At 43.8% G+C, this 19478-nt stretch overlaps 2 protein-coding genes across 2 annotated transcripts; one reads left to right on the top strand and one right to left on the bottom strand.

Annotated features, from left to right (window-relative positions):
- Positions 1–602: 602 nt before the first annotated feature.
- gpnmb (glycoprotein (transmembrane) nmb) lies at positions 603–7394 on the bottom strand. The gene is made up of 12 exons (XM_070922320.1): positions 7325–7394; positions 5728–5877; positions 5490–5651; positions 5117–5290; positions 4863–5024; positions 4425–4733; positions 3194–3253; positions 2837–3049; positions 2012–2117; positions 1217–1437; positions 948–1038; positions 603–764 (listed from the first exon to the last, which is right to left on the bottom strand). The coding sequence occupies exons 1-12, from the start codon at positions 7392–7394 to the stop codon at positions 611–613; spliced, it is 1872 nt and encodes a 623-aa protein (XP_070778421.1). The 3' UTR covers positions 603–610.
- Positions 7395–12452: 5058 nt separating this feature from the next.
- LOC139299391 (polypeptide N-acetylgalactosaminyltransferase 15-like) lies at positions 12453–16882 on the top strand. The gene is made up of 10 exons (XM_070922290.1): positions 12453–12958; positions 13076–13242; positions 13337–13541; positions 14471–14638; positions 15019–15136; positions 15650–15844; positions 15948–16079; positions 16197–16298; positions 16379–16522; positions 16621–16882. Exons 1-10 carry the CDS (start codon positions 12453–12455, stop codon positions 16804–16806), a joined length of 1923 nt encoding a protein of 640 aa, XP_070778391.1. The 3' UTR covers positions 16807–16882.
- The last annotated feature ends 2596 nt before the right edge of the window (positions 16883–19478 follow it).

Raw genomic sequence — 19478 nt, 5'->3', positions numbered from 1 at the left:
TCAAAGAATGATGGAGAGACTAATGTCTGACTGTCTTGAAAAGATGAGTGGTTAATTTACAACTTTAATCAGAGGCATGTCAAGTTTCCAGTGAATAACTGAAATTTTAAGTTGTCTTTCAGTTTAATATTGTACTTTTAATTCACTCAACTGAGGAAGAGCATGCACATGTCACTGGAAGCATCTCAAGGGTTTATCGTTGATTACAGTACAAGGTGCCGTGTTGTAGCAAAGCAGTACTTTGCACACATTTTTTAAATCAGAAAACAGCCATGACTTGAACCCAATTCATCTCCTAGCAACTACTGCATCCAATGATGAGCCGGAACAAGGAGGTCAAAAGGAGCAGTGCCTCAGACATTTAACAGCCTCTTTAGTAAATCATCTCACCAATCATATACTGCTGTAGCCAGCACACGTTTAACAACTAAATTAAGACACAAACAAGACATTATTGTTATTTATTTATTTCTCTACAAACATGAATATATTCCTGCTATCTGGACTTTTTAATGATTTAACTTAAGCTTAGATTTATATGTCAATTGTGATTTTTCTGCAGTATTTTTGCCATTAAGGGCAGAAATGCTTTGGAGTAGCTCTGTAAAGCCTACAGGGGGCGTCTCTCCGTCAGCAGGTGATGGCTCTCCTCACTGGAGGGGAAGAGTGCCTCCCTCAGACGGACCATGTGACCTCTGGCACCAGTGTGGCCGCGGGCGTCCTCCACCAGTGACCTACGGATGGGACGGTACACCTTGTAGCGCCTGGGAAAGAGGAAAAAGTGAGATAAGGGATAGGAGGATGCAAGTGAGCGAAATGTGCTGGTGGATGGTCAAAATAACGTGTAAAGAAAGAGCAGAAAGACATGACACTTTGTGAACACTAGGAATATGTTCACGTCCTCATGCTGTGTACTGTATATCCCCCTGCATGTTGTGACTACTTACTTGCAGACCAGGTAGGCGATGAAAGCAAAGACAGCCACCAGCACAGCGCTGGAGGAGAGCACCACCTCTGCAGTGTGAGAAGTCTTGGACACTACAGGGACAGAGAGCAGCAGTGAGAGGGACAGACACAACCCGACAGAGAGAGTATCAATCTGTCCACTTTCTACAAAGCTGCTGGTTAAAGAGAATGGAGTTATAATAAGACTACTCTTCAAAAAGGTAAATAAATCATTTGTGAACGTGAGAAAAAATGTCTTTGTAAAACCAACCAGGTGCATCCTGGGACTTGTTGATGGTGACAGTGGTGCTGGTGAAGGCCAGGCTGCTGGAGTCCTCCAGGGTGATGTTAACACAGTAGGTGCCAGGCTCCAGAAAGGTTCGCCTCAGATGCACCTCACACTCTGATGACGGCGGCACATCATCGCACATAATTTTACTCACCTGAGTACAGCTGGGGTCTGACACGATGGTGCAGGCTGAAGTGGGGATGCTGAGGATGAGGGGCGGAAAGATGAAGGGTTAAATACAACAACAACCCTTTTCTTTATCTATTTTAATGTGTCATGAAATGTGCATATTGTATATCTGTAGGGATGGGAGGGTTTTCAAATCTTTTCAAAGCCCTCAGACAAAAAAGACAAAAGACATTTTGTCCTCAAGCCAAAAAGGAAATGACAAGACAATAACACAATCAAAGTACATTGAATTGTGTAATGATTTGACAGATTAATGAATACATTTCTAATTTCCTAATTTACTCATCATGATTGTGAAACTTTGAGTGGGACTTTGTATCACCATAATCCAGATGATTTTAAAATGTATAAATTACTTAATTCCAATATAACTGAAAAGCGTCAATCTCTGTCCCGTAGTGACTTATTTGTATGTGCTAGAAACATAAATGGTATTACTGAGAGAAAACGTGTCCCTTCATGACACCTGAAAAGCTGTCTTTTTGGAGATTCACATTTTTATTTCATCCAACAGCAGTCAATAACTCATATAAACATAGTCTGTTTGACATTCATATCAAACTGATAATTAATTACTTATATACTCACTTGCCCAGACATTTCACCAGGAAGCTGACGTCGGTGTTGGTCACTCTGGAAGCCGACACGTCCACAATGCGACTGCTTGGTTGGCTGTTCAGTGCGTGCTTGGGCTCTGCGGGGAGAACAGATTAATGCAGTTGGTTTCAGATGTGTAATCAACTTCTCGTGACATTAAAATTATGAAGCACCAAGTTTTTTAGTGAAGGATGTTGTGAGTGCTTTTGACCCCACAAAGACTTTTTTTGGGGAAAAACTGAACCATAGCAATAAGGATTAACAAAATTATAATCCATCACATACAAATGTGAGTATACAAAAGTGGATTTGTTTTTTTATTTTATCTATGCAAAAATCATTACAGGATTCAACTTAAGACACAAAAGGCCAGTTATATGATAACTACTGACTGGATATTCGCCCTACTGTCAAGACATCTCACATGATGGAGTGATCACCAAACTCATTAGGATTCATCATCTGGGCATCATATATGTCTGTACAAAATGTCCGTAATTTTTTGTCATCCCTGGAGCAAGGCCACCAGTGTGGTTAAAGATACATAAATGATAAAGGAAAGGAATCATATTATAATGACCCAACACTTCTTTCCAGTTATATTTTAAAGCCCCTATGGGTAGGATTTAAAAACATCTGACTTTGGCGCCACCCAGTGGTAGTATTTTAAAAGACACTGTGGCAGGCAGCAATGCACAATGCTTTGACAATGTTGATTAAGTTTTTAATCCCCCCCCCCCCCACACAAATTCATCACAGTAGTGTAAAATTATATGATTCATCAGATTACAAATTGAAAAGGAAACTGCCACCTACCAATAATAGTTATGTTGCCCATGAAGGTCCCATGGGCGTAGCGGAAGCACTCGTTGCTGTTGAGGCGCCTGGTGCGGAGCCAGGGCAGGGTGATGGGGTTAGACTCTGGGGTCACACTGGCAAAAGACGGGGGGAGAGGCTCCGTGGTGGGCATGCCTGATGTCATGGCAATGGGAGAGGAGGAGGGGAGGGTCCGGCTGGTGCTGGGTGGCACTGATTTAGGAAGTGGAAAGATATGGACTCACTGGACAAGATGTGTGTATGTGATGCATGCAAGTATTTTATATTCAAGAGTCTGTCTCACTCTCTTACACAAACATAAACAAACACAAACACACTGTTAGCTTTGGAACTCACCCTGTGTGGTCTCCATCTTGATTGTACCAGCATGAGTACCCGATGGATGTGTGGGAGCCTCTGGAGGAAAAGACACAGGAATGCAGATATAACACATCTAGTTTTGTGAGGCCACACTTCAATGACCTGTGCAGGTAAAGTCACGTCTTCCTTTGCCTTCGCCATCAGAGTCAGACTACAGGACCAGCTGTGTAACAGCAGTGATCCAGTGTCCTGCCCGAGGTTAGCAGGGTTAATGTTTGCCTTTGTCAGTTCATCCAAATTATAAAAAAAAAACATGCTGTCTCACTTCTACTCTTCTCACTCCTCTAGTGGTATGTACCATGCAGATAGTTTTGGTCTTATTTGCCCAAGATTTGAGATATCTCTCCCTGAGATGTCTGCTTTCACTTCAAGCTTAAGGCACTGAACAATTACATTTAAGAATTCAACAGCAGCTTGTATTATCAGAGGCAATGTTGCAGCTACTAAAAGAAATAGTCCCTGGGTGGCCAGTCCATGAGAGACAGATAGCTCAAAACCTGGGCAAATAAAACCCAAACTATCTGAATGACTACATAGCAGTATGTGAGAAAATAGGTTTTTAGTAATTTGGGTGAACTGACCCTTTAAGGACAACATCTTCACCTTCTAGACCACCCTGTTGTTAAAGTATGAAAACAGTTGAATAATGTCTTCTGTGGGTGTGGAGGGAACTTTCCAAAGTCTGAGAAAATACCACTGCTGGTGTCATCAGGGTTATCTGAGCTTGGGCTTGGAGACTTCATGCTCTTTACACAAAGTCTCTGTTACAAACTGGGGGCAGTTTGAAAGACGTAGACATTTACCAGGCAGGGAGGGTCTAACAAATGTTCAGTGTAGGATCCAGCATTTTTACATCTAAGAGTCAGGATATTTCAGCCTCTGCTGCATCGATTTAGACCATTCTTTTTCTTAATGTGACTCTTGTGAATGCCCAAACTTTATTTAATGGAGTACTCCTTTAAGGTCTCTAAATCTGAGCCACAATTAACGGGCCTGGCCATCAAGTATATTACAGTGTGGGAGGCTGGATGCACATGTTTGTTCCTGTGTGACAACATGCAAATGAATTAAGAATGAATGAAGTGCCTACACACCAACTTGCTTTAAACAAAGAGTGGTAATATTAACTTTAAAGCCACCCTGTGTAAGATTTGAAATGTTTCACCTTTGCCCATTAGGGCCATAACTATGTGTCTCTGTCCAGTACCTGTGGGTGTTGGTGACGTGGGGGTTGCAGCGGTGGGTGGACACTCTACAGGGAACGCTGCTTCCACCACCAGCTTCACACTCATGGTCCCTAGCCTGCTGTAGGTGTGTGTGGTCACGGCTCGGTGTGTCACCAGCTGGTTGCCATCTCTGAAGTCCCAGATGTAGTCAATGGCGGTGGCGGTTTTGAGATAGCCACTGGGGTCATGGAGCTGGACTTTGAAGACCACGTCCTCGCCACGGAAGAAAACGTTCTCAGACTGGTTGACCGCAGCCTTCTGGGAGATGTTGACCGCCACTGGGATCTTATCTAAAAGAGAGTGTGTAGGGGAGTCATGAATAATTCATTCTCTACGTTTCTCCTTGTGTTTGTATTTGTCCGTTTGGCTGAAACCTGCCGACAGATAAAGTTGTACAAGCTGAATGTGTGAGTCTCCACCTGTGACGTAGAAGACGGTGTTGTCAGTGGTGAGGGGGCTGTATTTCCTGCGCTCACGTTTCCTGTACACCATGACCTCCATGACCTCTGCCCCCAGAGGGATGTTGGTGGTGTTGATGGTCACACTGGAGGAGGAGCCGTCACATGTCTCATAGTACTGGCCTGGGACAAACAGAGAAGACGAATGGAGACAAAAACAGTTACTTGATTTTGTTTTTTTTTGCATGCAAATCTGTAAACCTGCGTGTTCTCACCCATTGAGTGCCACACGTAGACGTAGCTCTTGCGTCTCCAGTCGTTGCTCTGAGGGAAGGGCTTCCCATCAGGGAACACATTACATTTCATCAGGTCTGTGCACTTTCCAAAGCCATAGTCGTCCAACCAGGAGGTCCAGTTGTACACGTATCCAGAATGCACCTGTCCATTGGCTGCTCAAAAGAGAAGCGAGTGAAACAAAAGGTTGTGCTGTTTAAAAACTACAAAAAATAAGATTTGCTTGTGTAACCATTTTTGTATTACTACACTCCTGTGGTATTTTTTTCTTTCATGTATGGTGCAGTATGGCTGTCTAACATGGTGATGTAATGTGTTTGGGGGCGTGGCCAGGCTGGGCTTTCTTAGCAGCACCTGAGGCCTCCAGGTCCGTACCGTCCTCACAGTGCTCATTCCATACAAGGTCCCCATTGGCATCCTCTTTCTGGCATGGAGGGTACTCCAGCTTGGCAGTGAAGGAGATGCAAGAGCCATTGAGAGCCGGACTGTCGCTGGTCAGACGAACCTTGGGTTTACCTACAGAAAGGTCAGATGTTCTAGGTAAAAAAACTCGGGAGGAAGAATTCAGAGGAAAAAAGATTCTGTTACTCGCCTTTGTGATGCATGAGCCCCTTTGGCTTTGGATTTAGTGGAGGGTAGAGGTAATCATCCCATGGGTTGGTGTCAGGATCCCAGCCAGGGACTGGTGGAATTGGAAATGGAAACTTCCCCACTGCATGCTTGTGGGGGAACATGTCACCGACTGATGGAGACAGAGAACAAAGCACATTTGAAGACACCCAGGCCCCTTAACATGAACGGTGAGGATCACTGAGGGAGGGGTGCCCCAATAGAAACTTTTTCTTTTATTAGTTAATCGTGCACATTTAGCCATGTATTGGAATTTTTCCTTAAATTTCTTTTGGAAAAAGTTACAGAAAATGTCTTAATTTCTTTATTATTCATAAAATAGTTTTTATTCCATGTCTGCAAGAATGGTATAAGTCTTGGCTTTGAATAATGAATTGCTCATTTTTTCATTCAACCTTTTTTTTTTTTTTAATCATGACATGAACATTTTCTGCTGTTTCACCTGACATGCAGTGTCAAAAGTATGAAACCCATCTGAAAAGAAATCTGACTATGGAGTCCTTGAATCATTGAATAGAGAGATTTACCCCTATTGTACATGATGTGGGAATCCTTTTGAGGATCAGGCTTCTGAATAATAATGATGAGTTCAGGTTTTCTCTAGATGGTTCAGTTTTAAATGAAGTATTTTACTAAAAGCTCCCTCTGACTGACATGCAGACGGAAGACTACAGCACACAAAACAAGCCAGAACCATAAAACAAAGTGTGGAAATTTTGGAATAACCTTTTAACACCAGGCACAGCTGTTCTGTGAGGAAGAGGATAATATTTTGATACCAGATGAAAGTATCTGACCCTCAGCTAACACAATTATTATTACCTTGAAGGAATTGATCTGATCCTTCCCAATTTTAATTATATTGTTCTCTAAAAACGCCATGCCTTTGTTTCTGGCTTCTGTCTGAATTCCCTCAGAGTGACTGACATATTTTAACAGTGAAACATGGATGGCAGCACAACAAATCCCATCAATGTGATTTCATTAAAGCAAAAAGAGTTTAGATATCTGTGGGAACAAAGATCTGTGCAGATAATCAGCTCATGTCAGAAACATAAAAATGCTGTAATAAAATAAAAAAACTTTTGTTGTTTTCATGCTGATAACGTGTAATACAAAATATGTTTTTAATTGTTTGTACATTTTGAATCCTATGTGACCCATTACTGTAAATGAAATAGGTTTGAAGGTATATCCGGTTCTCTGAGTGAGGGACCGTCAGCCCGGGCACGCGCCTTAATGAAGCTCATGGGACTGTGAGTGCAGACAGCTGATGACAGGCATTACACAAACTGCGAGACAAATGTCGAATATCAAAAGTCTATTTCACACTTAAGAACTACTGCGACACAACCATTTCCAAGTCAAGACTCATAAGAAAGACATCATTTCTGTGATTTCACTGCGAGTATTTACATTTCAGCAGCACATTCAGTAAATTCATGATGAGTCTGCAGTTAATATTTCTACATCGCATCTCGGCAGATTTACGGCTCAAAACACTGCATCGTAACTTCAGTTTGATCTGTCTGTCCAAACTTTAACGCAGCTCCACTTACTTTTGCGTCCATCAGCTTGATAAACAAAGCAGGCACAAAGCAGGAGAAAAACATATCGCGAGGCTTCCATTTCCACTATGCAGCAGGAAAATATTGGTCAATATGTATCCAAAACAATAGCCTTTCCACCTCCCAAAAATAGTTGATGTCTTCGGCGACACAGCTCGTCCCTCTCTCTGCTCGTCCAGCTCTGGCAGAACTTCCCCCTGCTCGCCCTGATGTTCAGTAATTTAATCTGGGGCCGCTGAGCGCACAAACATGTGATGTTTCCTAATAAGACGCATCTCACCCCTCATTACTCTCAGGGACGCAGGAAACTCATGCTACACGCGCACGCCCCCTCTGCCCTGATAAAACATTATGAAGGCGTTTATTTATCTACAGCTATTAATGCGAGCACCGGTACTGTACAATTTCCCCCCGGGGATCAATAAAGTATTTCTGATTCTGATTAGGCTGCGTACTGTTTACCTGTTTGGGCCTATTAGTTTACTGATTTATTCATTGCCTTTTTTGAAAATATGATAATAATGTTTGCATAATCTATTTCTAAACAGTTACTTGGTTGTGCAGTTCAATGTCGACAGATTTCTCTCCATAGTTTTGTTTTTGAGAATTTAGAGAATTTGTCCTGAATTTGCAGGGTTTTATTCTGAAATTTGCTGGACTAAAAATAAGTTGTTTCATTTTATATCCAAATAAAAAAAAATTGTATTGTCAATTTGATCAGCATCTCTGGCTGAATGGAGAAAGATGTTAAATAAAAGGGACAAACATGGCTTGGCAACGTGCCTAAATTAGTCGTATTAAATATAATGTAATTACAGGATTGCATTATCGAGATTGTGCGTTATGTTTTCGTTGAATTCTTGCTTGAACGCTTAATAACCTGAAATGTCCACGTGTGACAGCTGTGCGCATGACTGAAATATTTCATATGTTGGTCTCATCGAGCTGCGTCACGGTCAGACGCTCCGCGAGGCTGCGTGAGATGTGAGGTCCGGGCAGGTTGCGCCACAGCTGCACGCGCGAAAGCAGAAGGAGAGCGTGTGATGGGCATCAGAGTGGAGTTGGTTTTCAACACCAACATGTGATGGATGTCTTTATTTTAGCGGGTCTTCTGCTGTCACGGGGAGAGTTTGGAAACTGCTCCAAAGGGCTCCTAAACTGTAAACTTCTTGACTTCTTACTCAAAATGTACTTTTCTGTTGAAAAGTCAAGAAAAGAGGTTGTTTTCGTCAATCAAAAGAACGTCTTTGTTGTGAAATTTCTGAAAAACATATCACGATATTTCATTTTAAATAAACAATGAATGAAATATATGTATTTATAAATGTTATAAATAATGCACACAATATTTGGGATGCTGCGGAGCTGAATGTAGACAAAAGCAGGTATCTGTTACTAATTTACAATATTAAATCTAAAGAGAAACTAAAGAGAGGGAGCAGGATTTTGAAACTTTGAAACAATAGGAAGCAACTTAATATGCAGAATCAATTCTAATGTCCTTGCTGATCGGTAACATGATGTCAAGAATTGAAAACCCAGAATAATGCGCTGACAGTATGAGTTTCATCCATTGTTTCATCCATATTCACCGAGACAAAGCCCCCCCCCCCCACGTAGTCTACTCGGTCCAGCTGTTTGGAAATCCAATCCACTAAAGAGCTGTAAAATCATACTTTGCAATGATCAAATAGCGATGTTAAGGTCTAGAAGACTTTGTTTCTGGCACTTCAGTAACATTTGTGTTTCATTAAGGGCTGATAAAGTCAGTCAGACGGTAACTAAACACACAAATTACCAAATTGTTTTCATATGTGATCACATGTTATCAGTAAGCCTGCTGGGAAACAAGAATAGATGTGTGAAACAAAACATCAAATGCTGAACTTAAAGTTCATTTATTACATCTCCATGACAACCGGACACCAAACTCCATACACTCATGAAGGCCACGAGATGTGACCGAAAGCTCCAGAAGAAGTCTAGTAGGTGGCCCTTGAGTTTTTTTTCTTTTCTTGGTCAAGACATGTAATAAAGAAGAAACGTTCAAGCAAGAACATCAATGCTGCTCATCCTCCAGTAGAGGGCAGCACCACCCCGCAGCTCCCATGTTGGAAAGCTGGAGAAGTTGTTGGGGCCCTTTCAAGATCTGGTTTCCTCTCTCTCTCTCTCTCTCGCTCTCTCTCTCTCTCTCTCTCTCTCTCTCGCTCGCTCTCTCTCTTCCTTCTCTCTCTCTCTCTCGCTCTCTCTCTCTCTCTCGCTCGCTCGCTCTCTCTCTCTCTCGTCTCTCTCTCTCTCTCTCTCTCGCTCTCTCTCTCTCTCGCTCTCTCTCTCTCTCTCTCTCGCTCTCTCTCTCTCTCTCGCTCGCTCTCTCTCTCTCTCTCTCGCTCGCTCTCTCTCTCTCTCTCTCTCTCGCTCTCTCTCTCGCTCTCTCTCTCTCTCTCTCTCTCTCTCTCTCTCGCTCTCTCTCTCGCTCTCTCTCTCGCTCTCTCTCTCTCTCTCTCTCTCTCTCTCTCTCTCTCTCTCTCTCGCTCTCTCTCTCGCTCTGTCTCTCTCGCTCTCTCTCTCTCTCTCGCTCTCTCGCATTACAAGATAACAAAATAAAATTGACAAACCATTACAAGACAACAAATACTTAAAAAAAAAACCTTTAGAAAATATATAAGACTGCAACTAATTATGATATCAACTAATATGATATGTCAGAAATAGTCCAAAACTCAGTCTACGATCATAGAAGACTACAAAAACACTCACAGTTGAGAAGCTGGAACCAGTTAATTGTTGGCATTATTACTTTAAAAAATGACTGGAATAATTTGTTGATTGTCAAAACTGTTGCAGATTAATGTTCTGTCTGTTCTGTCCAGAAATATGAATGAACAACAACCCAGAAATGCATTGTGTAGCCAAAAGTCTCTCTCTCTGTGGGTGAGGGAGGGTGTGTGTGTGTGTGTGTGTGTGTGTGTGTGTGTGTGTGTGTGTGTGTGTGTGTGTGTGTGTGTGTGTGTGTGTGTGTGTGCACGCGAGGGGAGGATGCATGTGAGTGCTTGTCGTGCCTTCTCATTTACAGCTCTGGCTTCTATCGGCTGGTGGAATGCAGAAACATTCCCGAGAATGTGGACTGGAGCTTCAGTGTGTGTGTGTGTGTGTGTGTGTGTGTGTGTGTGTGTGTGTGTGTGTGTGTGTGTGTGTGTGTGTGTGTGTGTTTGCGCGTGCATTTACGCGTGTGTGTTCTTTTGGTGTTTATGTGTGCGTCTGCAAATGTGCTGGCAATTCGGTGTGTGTTTTGGCTGCAGGATGGAACATATGGGAGTGTTCACTGTGCCGCACTGGAAATACATGAAGACCTTCTTTCCTTTTCGATCTCGAGGCTTATAAACATTATTCCCACAAGAACACAGGAGTCAGGGGCCGGGCCTCCTCTAGCTCTCTTTGTCTCTCTGATCTCTCACGCTGTCTTTCATTTCCACCCTCTTTGCAACGCCCTCGTCTTGTTGCTCTTCTTGTCTTCTGAAGTCCTCCTTTGCTCTTTCAACTTCTCCCTCTGTCTCTCCAGGTGTCCCCCCCTCCTCTGGATACTGTAATCATAATCATCAGAAGCCATTCTGCCCTGTCATCCTGAGTAAAGGGGAGGTGAGTGCCATTGTGTATAATGGGAGGAAGGCAGGGAGCTGTTAATCCAGAGGCCAGACAGTCACCACCACCAGAACCACCACCAGGACAGGGGAACCAAACTGGCCTCAAAGCTCCACTGGCTGCACTGCCAAGTTACAGGCAGTGGCCTTTCACAGCTCCAGTCAGCCACAACACAGAACAGAGCTTGTGAAGCAGGTTGACGCAGAGGATCTTCATTTCAAGTGATGTGGTGAAGAAAAAGTGGGTACAGCTTGACCTCCTGTTGGCCACCACCAAAGGAAACATCACCCTGAGGTCACTTGGAAAATGTATTAGGAAATTATTATGCCTTTCCCATGGAAACCCTTACATGACTTTCCCCCTTAAACTTATTTTTCATAATCTAATTTTTGGTGCCACTCACTATGTGGGCTGTGCTGCATTCATTTGCAGCGTGATACAGTAGGAAAAACAACTTCATGACAAAACAGAACTATGCAATGTTTCCACTTGTCCAAAAGAGGAAAAAAAAACCAAAACGGTCAGACGGAGGTCTTTCTCTCCATTCAGTTGAAAACAGCAGTCTGGGCTGCCAAGATCTCCTCGGAGAACCCGGGAGATCGAAACTGCGACCGCCCCGCTTCCCGGCACCGACAGACGGTCATGGGACTGCGAGGCCCTCCGCCAGCTGGCCGGAGAGAGCATCTTTGATGTGTGACGCACCGGGGAGACGCCTGCACCAAGCCGACTCTCACACACCAACTGGAGGAAATATAAAAACACTGCCTCATTCCACTGCAATGTGGGATTATTTATAACTTACTGTTGTTTCTGGTGGGAAACATACTGAGTTTTGAAACAGACATGTTGCCATTTCCAATTTTTAAAAAAACCCTTGCAATAACTTTTTTGAGTTTTAGGATTCTGTGCAAGTCATGACAGGAATATTGGCTCCATATGACAGCTATAAAAACTACTGAGTCCCACAGAGATCCAAATCCCTAACTTATTCCATGATTCAACATTGAAAAACAGCTCTCTGGAATTGTAGTTTAGGGTTTGTCTAAAAAAAGTGTTTAAATCCCTGTTCATCATCTGTGCTTTGAGAGGCATCTCACGGAACAGGTGGATGTATCAGGTGCATCTCATGTGTGAGCTCACATTTACTCGGGCTTTAGGACCGCGGGATGAGCTGGATGAGAGGCAAAGTCTGCGCACCTCCACCATGTGGACTAGAAGTTGAGGGTTTGTCTTGAACCTGTCTTGCCTGTCACTCGTGTCCCAGGTCTGGAGCTCCATGGATGCAGCGTTACACTTCAGAAGAATGAGGGGCGATTTATTTCTTTTCCTACTGTTTGGATAAACAGAGTCTCATCACTTTGGTGAAATGCAATCGACATCAAAGTGAAGTCAAAGCTCAAAAATGGGGACTTCAAGACAGCACTGGGCTAACTTCTGAGCGCCGTGCCTCCCCCCCCCCCTCTCCTCTGCACTCTTCACCATGAGGCTGTGGGGCAGAGCTACTGCTGTCCGGAGGAGGATGCTCTGCCTCTGGCTACTGCTCCTCGGGTTCGCCCTGGCTACTCTGGCGCTCTCGGACCTCTTTAACCGGGACCGGGACCACGGTCGTCAGAAACCTGGCCCTCCCCGAGGCCCCCTCCAGCGGATTCCCAGTGCACCGGACCTGGAGGTCATAGAGCTTGGTGCCGATCTCGCCCCGCTAAAATCTCTGCAAGAAGACCAACTTTTATTCGTTCCATCGACTCAGGGCACCAAGTACCCGCCACAGAAGAAGGGGAGTTACAAGGTGCTTCTGCCCGGAGTAAACAGGGATACGCGCGCTCCTGCGCCTCCGACGCACGGTGAAATGGGGAAAGCAGTGCGGCTACACCTTGAGGGCACCGAGAAGGATATGGAGCTCTCTGCGGTGCAGAAGTTCGGATTCAACGAGGTGGTTAGCGAGAGGATTTCACTGCATCGCAGGCTGCCTGAGGCGCGCCACCCGGAGTGAGTGCACGGCGCGGTGGCCAAAGCGCACGAATGAAAGATAAACCAGAACCTTTGCGCTGGTATTAAAAAGCGTTCATAAAGTTTTACAGTGTGAATTTGTTTCCCACTTGGCAGGTGTTTGGGGGAGCAGTACAGCGAGTCGCTGCCGTCGGCCAGTGTTATTATCTGTTTCCATGACGAGGCTTGGTCCACGCTCCTGCGCACCGTGCACAGCGTGCTGGACACTGCACCCAAACAGTTTCTGCAGGAGGTTCTGCTGGTGGACGACCTGAGCCAGCACGGTGAGTTTCTCCATCTGTCCACATCCATCCATCCATCCCCTTCACCTGAGCTGATAACATGACGCCAACGTCTCTGTCTCTGTCCACTTGTCAGGTCACTTGAAGACTGTGCTAAGTGAGTATGTGTCTCATCTGGACGGAGTGCGTTTGATTCGCAGCACCAGGCGCCTGGGCGTTGGAGGGTGCCGTGCTCTGGGTGCTGCCAGGGCTGCAGGGGAAGTGCTGGTGTTCATGGACTCCCACTGTGAATGCGAGAAGGGCTGGCTGGAACCACTGCTGGAGAGACTGGCTCAGGACAGGTACTATTTACTCTAATCATCTATAGAAAACAACTAACAACAGTGCAGATTTCTTGTTATTTCACTGCATTATCATTAGTAAATTGCTCTGTTGGTTAAATGCCAAAAATATGAAATGTAAGTTTTGTAATGAAGAATAATTAAGATCTAGATAAAGATTTGGTCAGAAACCCAGCCCAGCAGCTGTCTGTCGCTTGGTTCTCTATTGTGTTCTGCTGTTTGACAGAACCACTTGAAAGAAGTGAGAAGATGGAGGGTTCAGAGTTATCAGTTGTCCTTACTCATTAGTAAGGCAGGTGGATACATGTGCTGTGTGTGTATCCAAAGCTCAGCTCCCATGATTTGGCTCTAGTCTTGTGTCTCAGGCTGCCTGCAGCGTGGCTCTAATTAAACTAGGTAATTAGGCTGAACTCTCAGACCTGGAATCTGCAACCACTCAACTCTCTCAGCCACATGTTTGACCCTTCTCCCATTTCTTGCTCTCTTTCTTCCCCCTTTAATCTCTTCATTCCATTTCCTCTGAGCATCACATCACACGTGGCCTCTTGGTAGAAATATTTCAAAGAACACATGTGAACCAGAAGAGACCCCAACAGAGGACAGTGTGTGTTTCTTAACTTGGCCTCTGTGACATGAGCCTGAAACACACTCAAACATAGACAGCACACATACATACATACATACATACACACTGATGAGGAAACATTTTGACTTCACTCAGTACAATTCTCACTGCAGACAGACTTCGAATAATAAATGTAAATGTAAAGGAAGGCTGGTTAAGAATTTTAAATGTCCTTGTTCTTCCAAATATTTGACAGGAACACACTTCTCATTCATAACACCAACCTCATTTTGAATCAGCCTACTTGATAAATGTCAATGGAAAATTTGAATATAAAAATGATGAATTTGACGTCTCTGCGCAGGACCAGAGTTTTGTCCCCCATCATGGATGTGATAGACTGGCAGACCTTTCAGTACAATGCCACCCAGTGGCCGGTTAGGGGTGTGTTCGACTGGAGACTTGACTTCTACTGGGAATCTAACCCTCAGATGCAAGATAAGGACCCGGACTCAGCTGTTCAGCCTATGAGGTGAGTTTACAGTTTCTCTCAGTGGGGCTTTCATGACATGAATATGTACCTGAAGTAATGTTGAGTGAAGCCTAAGATCAAATTTGCTTTTCTCTTTTATCTGGACTTGATAATCTGCATCTTGAAAAGTGCAGCAAATGAGAGAGATGTATGAACAGGAAACTCCATTTTTGGAGTTTTTGATTTGATTCGTTTGATTTGTTTCAATGGATCACAAGCTAAAAAGATAAGGAGGCATTGCTCTGGGCTGTATGCTGTGATCCGTTTGTCCCTGCTAACCATGACTGAAGTTTGTAATGTCTCTCTGCTCCTTGGACACGAAGACAAATTCCTGTGTTTGTTCTTGGCCAGTAAAGTGATGCTGATTCTGTCTATGACAGGAGCCCAGCATTAGGAGGCGGAGTTGTGGTCATCGACAGACACTTCTTCCAGAGTGTGGGAGCCTACGACCCGGGGATGCTGCTGTGGGGGGAGGAGCAAATTGAGCTGTCAATCAGGGTAAAGAAAACTTTTTTTTTAATGATCATCTTTCCATCCAAATCCTCTAATTCACCTGCTCACATGGGACAGACAGATGACAGATTGCTTTTGTTTTTCTTCTTAAGTCACGTAAGCTTTCTCAGCGATGCTTTGGCTGACTGATTCAGTTGCCTTCTGTCAGGGCTTCAGGAATGTTGTGCTGGGACATGATGCCTTTTGCAAATGGAAATCTCAGGTTGAATAGTGGTCTGGGAATGTCTGGGCCAGTTGACAAACACACAAGCATGAGAGGAAAATGTTACTTGACCACTTGTTTTCCTATGCTGACCATTAAGACTCATAACGTGGAATTGTTGCATGTTCTGTGAGAGATTAAAATGTAAAATGGTGCGCTTTGTAGAAATAAAAATCCATATGCAATTTGCATAACAAAAGATCATGTGTGCACCAACATGCAAAAAATAATCACTTTCTTATGATACTATTTAAACGAGAATCAAAACCTTTGATAAAGCTTTCCCGTTATCCTAGGTGTGGTCATGCGGGGGCTCCATGGAGGTGGTTCCCTGCTCCCGTGTGGCCCACTTAGACCACCACCACCCACCTTACCACTTCCCAGACCAGGAGCTGCTACAAAGGAACAAGATCCGGATCGCAGACACCTGGATGGATGCATACAGGAAGGTCTTCTATAGAAGGGACACGCTTGCTCATTTCATCAGGCAGGTGTGTATGTTTGGTGTGGGGGATTCGGTGAGGAGATTTTGGGAGTATCACAAAAACACAAAAAAAGTAAGTATTAATTAAAGTAATTGTACTTTTTGTGCAGTCTGAGAGCCCTAACATCACAGAGCGTCTGCGGCTTAAGAGGAGTCTGGGCTGTAGGAACTTCCATTGGTACCTGACAACAGTTTATCCACAACTTTACATCCCCCAGGACAGACCTGCACTGTCAGGCGAGGTAGCGCGCACGCACGCACACACACACGCACACACACACACACGCACACACACACACTTTGTACTACTCATTGCTGGACATGACAGACTGATGTCTCCCATTTGTGCCTGTTTGAAGTTGTACAACGTTGGCACTGGCAGCTGTGCAGACTACCCCCGAGGGCAGGGACTGCAGGGCGGGACCATGAACGTGGCGCCGTGCAGTGGGACGGGCAGCCAGGTAACCATGACAACAGTTGTGAAAGCCGCAGAAAGACAGGTAACACACAGTGGCACAGATGATCTCTCTTGTCACCGCAGCACTGCGATCTAAACTCTGAGTCTGAAGTGCGATGGGGTCCCTCGGGGGCTTTGTGTCTGGACACCAAGGGAGAGAGGGTGGTCTTGTCTCCGTGCCCCACACATCGACCGACTAGCAGCAGACTCCAGTGGAAGTTCATCAAGGCAAGGCAGAGAATTCAACTCTTTTTTTGTTTTTGGAATAGGTGTACGTGGTCATGGTGGGAGTTTGGCTAACTCGGTGTGTCTGCTTTCTGCTTCAGCTGAGCGGTCAACTTGTCCACCAGCAGTCCCAGTTATGTCTGGAGGTTGTAAAGGAAGGAGGGCTCCCACAAAGCAGCCCCAGAGAAGTCAACACCAGCACAGGAGGCCTCTTCCTGCGCCCCTGCACCCATCACCCCAGACAACAGTGGCACTTTGAGCAACTAGTAGCTCCTAAAGGTGCCTGATGCAGAAAGTGCAGAGGGATGAATGGATTTGATGTAAATCCTAAGCACATAGTATCATATATGTACTATGCATAGTGGCACACAGTAGTAGTAGTTTTTTAGCTCCACTTTTGTTCCTGTTTTAAGGATTGCAAATAAAATTTACTGTGATAAATAATTAACAGATTATCTAAAATAATAAAACACAAGATATGATTATGTTGAAGTCTTTATTTAAAACTGCTTTTGTAGGAATATATATTATTATATTGTATTTATGTACATTTAATCATATAAAGTGGAAAAATATGTAGAGAAATTATCTTAAATTATGTTTTACTTCAGTAAATGCTTTCATTAATTCATGTGTAAATGTTTTTGTGCACATTTCCGAAAGATCAAAGTTTTCAGCAGACAGAATCACATTAAAAGCCAGTAAAGTGCTATTAACTGACGTCAGATTGGATGGAAATTATGAAGGAGACTTGGTTAGTATCAAGTAGTAGACAGTACAGAAAATCAGTATGTATGTTATCCCTACAGATTCCCCTTGGCCTAGAGTTTAGCCTATTAGATAGAATTTGTTCTGGAAGCTTTAACCCCTACACCACCAGTGCATCCTTCCTCTCTCTTTATCTTAAAGTAAATATTTCACACTAAGAAGACGATAAGAGGAGATATGACAAATAGGGGCCTATTGAGCAAGCAAGTTGATCTGCAAATATAAACCAGAGGATTATAGGCTATAAAAAGGACCTAAATGTAGACGCAGATTCCTTTGGTCTGGGTCTATTGTTTTTTTAAAGAAAAAAATGTAAATAAAACATCACCAGCACACAACACAGAGATGTAGAGACAATATGAACTCAACAGCAGCTGCAGCCCACAGTCATACATATATAATCAAAGGAGAAACTGCAGTTTTTACACTGACGCTCTCATCTGTACAGTGAGTTGTAAAATAAAGGACACTGTACTCACCTGTCTGAACAGCATTCTGTAAGTCTTGGACTGCAAAGTCCTCCACAATCTGCTCCAGGTTCAACTTCTCTGCTCCTTCATTCTCAAAGCATTTTAATAACCAGTCTCTTTCCCACTCTAACCAGTCAACTGGACCTCTCTGTCCCACTATGACCATCCACTCGTTTTCAAACAGCAGCAAGGCCTCACACACACCTCACTGAAGGTAAAAGTTCCTCAGTGAACTGGAGGATCCACCATGAGCATATTAGCATGTTAGCTAGACCCAGTGTGTACCTGTTGGTCACATGACAACTTGGGTGTGTTTGATTTGGTTCACTTGTTGTGCGCACCGGGTGGTCCATTAGATTCAGTGATTCATTAAGGCAGATGCAACCTTTTTTTAACTACTCTAATGTACTCTAATGCTAACCACAACCATACCCGACAATGACTGTGTTCACTAACTAAAGGCCCGGGCGGGTAGGCGGGTAGGCTACTGCATGGTATGTATTAAAGGCCCTGCAAACCCAGATGTTTTCACAGAATTTCAATGAAATTAATGTCTTTATTTACTCCTGTAAATATGTCCCCACTGTGACATGTCAAAATGTTCTCTGTGCAAGAAAACCATCAGGAGAGCGAGAGAGATGTCAATCAAGCAATCTGCACACACCCACCCTGTCCTGAGAAGAGGTCTGATAAGTGACCTAATTACACCAGTGTGTGACGCATCAGTGTCATTAACTACCCCAAAAATGCTGTATTTTAAAATGTTTTATTCTCTGTGTTTGGGATCATTGCACTCTTACCATGTTTATTACCAAAAAAAAAGAGTATATTGATTCTTTGTCAGCTGTGAACAGCAGGGGGAGCCATCTGCCTTCACAATCTTTTTTAAAGCCCCAACTGATCACTTTGTTATTGATATACATGAATAGCCTCCCCTACATAATTTACTTATGAGGATTCCCATGAATATGTTCTCATGTAAACTTTCTGTCTGTGGTTGGAGTTAATATAATAATGCTATACAGTAAGCCTAACATGTGACAGTAATGTCCTGATGTGCATGTGACTGAGGGGAGTGGATGTTGTATATATCAGGGAAAACCTCTGATTAACAACCACACAGCAGAGTCATGTGTTTTTGTTTATCTACTGTAACTGTAACTCACAGCCCAGTTATATTGAAGATGTTATTTAAGCCACAGAGGCCAATGTTTGGATGGCAACTGGCAGGCAGGGAAGACCCCGAGCTGGTCCTCAGCAACTCTCTCTCTCTCTCTCTTGCCCCCAGGCATTGAGTGCTAACAACTGCCTATACTTTGTCACAGTAATGCTCTTCTTAACCCATAGTGCACTTAGCCCAGTCAAGTACACAGCACCTTTTCAATAAAAAACAGTCATATGGTGTCTGCAGCTTCGAGGCATAGGTCAAATACTTGGACAAACAACATGTTGTTGATAACTTCAAAGTTACATAACTGTAGGCTACTATATTACTATAGGCTACTGAGCTGTTGGCTGACCTTTGGGTCACAGACTCATTGTATGGCTAATTTCACTGTGAGATATACATATGTATAAAGTATACTAAAGGAAAAGACAAAGCCAGTGACAGGTCTGACAGTTTGACCCTAATGTTCTGTTTGGGGTCTAGGAGAACCCAGGCCCTCTTTAACAGCTCAGAAATACACAATGTTGTTTTATCACCTTGATACCTCATGACT

The sequence above is a fragment of the Enoplosus armatus genome, chromosome 16, assembly GCF_043641665.1.
Source record: "Enoplosus armatus isolate fEnoArm2 chromosome 16, fEnoArm2.hap1, whole genome shotgun sequence".
Taxonomy (NCBI): Eukaryota; Metazoa; Chordata; class Actinopteri; order Centrarchiformes; family Enoplosidae; genus Enoplosus; species Enoplosus armatus.
The sequence above is the reverse complement of the archived record's forward strand: the minus strand, read 5'-3'. Positions and strand labels throughout refer to the sequence as shown.

Bases quoted from the DNA above. Each gene is read 5' to 3' on its own strand.
- LOC139299391 (XM_070922290.1), top strand. From the start codon at position 12,453: ATGAGGCTGTGGGGCAGAGCTACTGCTGTCCGGAGGAGGATGCTCTGC. The intron at 13,542-14,470 runs GTACTATTTACT...GTCTCTGCGCAG, and splicing joins GAGAGACTGGCTCAGGACAG to GACCAGAGTTTTGTCCCCCA. The intron at 16,523-16,620 runs GCAAGGCAGAGA...TTTCTGCTTCAG, and splicing joins TCCAGTGGAAGTTCATCAAG to CTGAGCGGTCAACTTGTCCA.
- gpnmb (XM_070922320.1), bottom strand. From the start codon at position 7,394: ATGGAAGCCTCGCGATATGTTTTTCTCCTGCTTTGTGCCTGCTTTGTT. The intron at 3,254-4,424 runs GTACTGGACAGA...CTTTTCCTCCAG, and splicing joins CACGTCACCAACACCCACAG to AGGCTCCCACACATCCATCG. The intron at 765-947 runs GTAAGTAGTCAC...CCTCTTTCCCAG, and splicing joins ATCGCCTACCTGGTCTGCAA to GCGCTACAAGGTGTACCGTC.